Source organism: Lathamus discolor, chromosome 3 (assembly GCF_037157495.1).
Source record: "Lathamus discolor isolate bLatDis1 chromosome 3, bLatDis1.hap1, whole genome shotgun sequence".
Taxonomy (NCBI): domain Eukaryota; kingdom Metazoa; phylum Chordata; class Aves; order Psittaciformes; family Psittacidae; genus Lathamus; species Lathamus discolor.
This window is the reverse complement of record NC_088886.1, coordinates 133,885,989-133,889,516: the sequence shown is the minus strand read 5'-3', so window position 1 is coordinate 133,889,516 and position 3,528 is coordinate 133,885,989. Positions and strand designations below refer to the sequence as shown.

Here is a 3,528-nt window from a genome sequence, read left to right as displayed (position 1 = left end):
GGACAAAAAGAGGATGTACGTGCTCGGGGAACTTCCCGCGAGTCGGTGCCGTCGGGACAGAGCCCCCCGCCAGCGGCGGGCCGGGGAGGGGCGTCGCCGGGGGCAGCCCCCCCGCCATTGATAACCCCCGTGCCCGGCGCCGCCGCCGCAGCCGGAGAGAGCCGACCGCCGCGCAGGGGTGTCCGCGGGCACCCGCACCCACACCTCGGCGCGCTGTGAGTGCCCCAGGGACAGAGCGGAGAACGCCGGGTGCGTTGGGGGGGAAACACGGCTCAGGTGGGACATTGCGGGGCGTTAGGGGACCGGTCTGCTAGGAGCCGGGTCCGGCTGCCGGGCGGCCGCCTCTCGCTGCTTTGATGCCGCAGCCTGAGGGTGCGGGCTCTCGGCTCACGCTGTCCTAGGGTTACGGCTTTCAGGCTAGGGTGGTCCCGGGAACCCGTCGCCACAGGTAGCCCGTTAGCGGACCTGGGGGGAGCAGGTGTGGAACAAGCTAAATGCTCCTGGGATGGCGACCCTGGAGGGACAAGCCTGTTCTGCGCCCCTCTGCCGAAACAACCTCCCCCGGGGCTGCGCTCCGACGGGGCGCCAGCGTCTGTCTCTCCGCAGGGTGCGGAAGATGCGGAGGGCCGGCTGGCTCCGCGCAGGAGCGCTCCGTCGCTGAGGCACCGGAGGAGGTTCCCGCGGCGCAGAGGAGATGAGGCTGCCCCTGGCCCTGCTGGCCCTAGTCGCCCTCGGGGCATCCGCCGGCGGGGCGGGCCGGGAGGCGGAGGCCGTGGCGCAGGCGGGGCGGTTCTCCACGCCGGAGCAGCACCGGTGCAGCTGGGAGCTGCTGTCCGCGGCGGGGGCCAGCGAGCTGCGCCTGAGCTGCCGGCCCGCGGGCGGCGGGGCGGCGCGGAGCTGCGCCTACCGCGGGGAGCCGAGGCGCTGCCCCGCATACGGCGCCCGCAGCCGGCAGTACTGGCGGCAGATCCTGGGCAGGCTGCGGCGGCGGCGGCACCCTTGCGCCCGGGGCAGCCCGCTCAGTGCCCGCCTCTGCGGCCCGGGCCGGGCGCCACCCGAGGCGCAGCTCCGCCTCATGCCGGGCCACGGCCACGGCCCCGCCACTACCCCGCCGGCCGCCACCGCGGAGCCCAGCCGGGACCCGGCGGAGACCTACTGCGCCGAGCGGTGGCACTCGCTGTGCAGCTTCTTCGTCGGCTTCTGGGAGGGCTGAGCCGCGCCCGACCCCCGCGGTGGCATCCCCGCCCTGCCTGCCCTCCCCGTACCTCCGCTTTGTCACCGTTCCGCTTTCCCTCTCCAATAAAGTGGTAACTACTTTCTGCCAAGAAGCTCAAGTACTTTTTTCTCTTCAAAGCCCTGCAGCACCGTGACACTGCTGAACACGCGTGACATCTGTCAGCTGAGATGAGAGCATCTAGGGACAGTTCATGTAACTTGAGTATATTAAAGTTTTTTAAAGCAACAAACACTGGGAGACAGCTATCCCCGTGCCCCTCCGTCCGTCCGCCCGCCCCCCCCCCCCCAATCAATTTCTGTAAGCCTAAAAGTTTCACAGAAATTGCCCAGCTAGAAAGCCTGGCATTTATACCAAAATAAAGAACAACAGAGAGTTCACTAAGCTCTAAATCCTAGAAGAAACTCTCTTGCTTACAAAGACTTCACAGACTAAAAGCCACTCCAGTCCTGCTTCCACAGGGCAGATGGTCACTGACTGTCTTCAAACAGGAACACAAAGTCGGATGAGAAACCAGCTATAAAAAGACAGAGAAACTCTGAAGCGGGTAGGTACACCTACTGGGTTTGGAAGATTAATGGTGTTTCAGCTAGCTAATGAGCTAAGGCCAACACCAGTCACATTTAGAGGGACATAGCATTGAAGTAGGCAACTTGTTTTACCAAGAAGGAAGGGTTTCAGAGGTTTAACACTGCCCACGCACTGAATCACACCTCTGTGGTACATTTTGGTAAGGAGAGCACAGGTTCTCAGTCTTGATTTCTCTCCTTTAGACATATCCCACTCAGCTTCTCAAAAAAGGACTGATTTCTACAGCCTGTACTTGACTGCACATCAGCAGCTTCTCTGCCCCCTGCCCAGCACAGCTACCACTCACTGCCTAACCTGGTCTCTGCCTCAGGAAAACACACCTCTGTCAAAGCTCTAGCATTACAGGTGAGTGTTTAGCTGTGTCATATATATTCTTACGGCAGCACTATCTACCTTGCTGGATTACAGAATTTCACCTTTTCATGCAAGGAAAATGGGAACAATGTGTTATAAAAGTTTGAATTTCACAGCTAAACTGTTGGCAAGCTTAGGAGAAGGAAGGACTAAGCCTCACAGGTCCACACAGCAGCCTACAGACATGATGTGACTGAGCTAAACCAGAATTTTAGCTACTTAAAAATGATCTTAACCTGGACAAGAGAGAAATAATTTCTGACTTACAGTCCTCTCAGCCTGAATGCTCAAAATCCCGTAGGATAACATGTAGTGCTCACTTCCTTTAATGTAAGTTCATTAGCTAATTGTTCAATTAGAGCTGCTTGAGACTGATGAAATACTGCCCAGGGACAAATTCAGTGTCAGTTCTGAAATTGTTTTATAAACCCTGAACTACAGGGTGTTTAAAAAGGTTATGCAATGAGAGCTGCTTATTGCTAGTCCTTATGCGGCCCCTTCAGAAATCCTCTAAATGCACCTAACCTACAACATAATGTGCTTGAAGAAAGCCACATGAAGATGGGAATGGCCAAAAGCACTGAGCCAGAATTGTTGCTTATGTATCCCTGTAAATGTGTGTGTAGCTTTGCAACTGCCCTTGCAGTTACAATTAACATCATTAATGCCTACGTTTAATAGAGAAGGAGTACAGGACGTGAACACCTAGCTACCAGTCCCTGGACCTGGTTCATACATCAAGTGCCACAGACAGATCTGGGTATGGTCCCGGTGCAGGGGAGGGATGGTGGGAGGGAAGCCACAAGCATACCCCACTCCACAAACCAGCTCCTCCCTGCTGCCCTTGCATGTTCAGGTGCCTGCCCATGACTGGAAGCACTTGCAGACTCTGTATGATTTTAAGGATGGCTGTGAGGAGGCTACCAAGAGGCAGCAAGGATCTGCTCAGTGGCTCTCAAGAGGATCTGGACTGTTGCATACAGCTGTTAGTGCTAAGGCATTTTCCTTTACAAGTAGCATGGATAATCCTCAGCAGCACTATACTGATCTTGATTGTCAATGTATGTGACTTGCCCAGTAGGTTTCTTTTAATGACAGCTCATTTTTCCTTCACGTGTGTGTCACACCAGTAACCATACAGCAGGCTGCTGACCATAGCATGCGCAGTATCTTGCAATAATATACAGCTTTGTTTTAATTCCATGGCACTGGCACAGCAGCTTTGTGCAGTGCCATTAGAGCTTGCATTTCACACCACTGGATGCAAAGGTGGAACACCATGGCAACTGAGCTGCTTACCCACATTGCCTGCATTTGAAAACCCAACTAGGAATTCTGAACAAATTCAT

General features: G+C 55.9%; 1 protein-coding gene across 2 annotated transcripts; it reads left to right on the top strand.

Annotated features, from left to right (window-relative positions):
• FGFBP3 (fibroblast growth factor binding protein 3) lies at positions 1-1,317 on the top strand. 2 transcript variants are annotated; one of them, XM_065672899.1, is made up of 2 exons: positions 1-215; positions 607-1,317. In XM_065672899.1, exon 2 carries the CDS (start codon positions 695-697, stop codon positions 1,211-1,213), a length of 519 nt encoding a protein of 172 aa, XP_065528971.1. In that variant the 5' UTR covers positions 1-215; positions 607-694; the 3' UTR covers positions 1,214-1,317. The 2 variants fall into 2 exon arrangements, with proteins under 2 accessions (XP_065528971.1, XP_065528970.1); XM_065672898.1 differs by having other exon boundaries at positions 1-249.
• Positions 1,318-3,528: the final 2,211 nt, after the last annotated feature.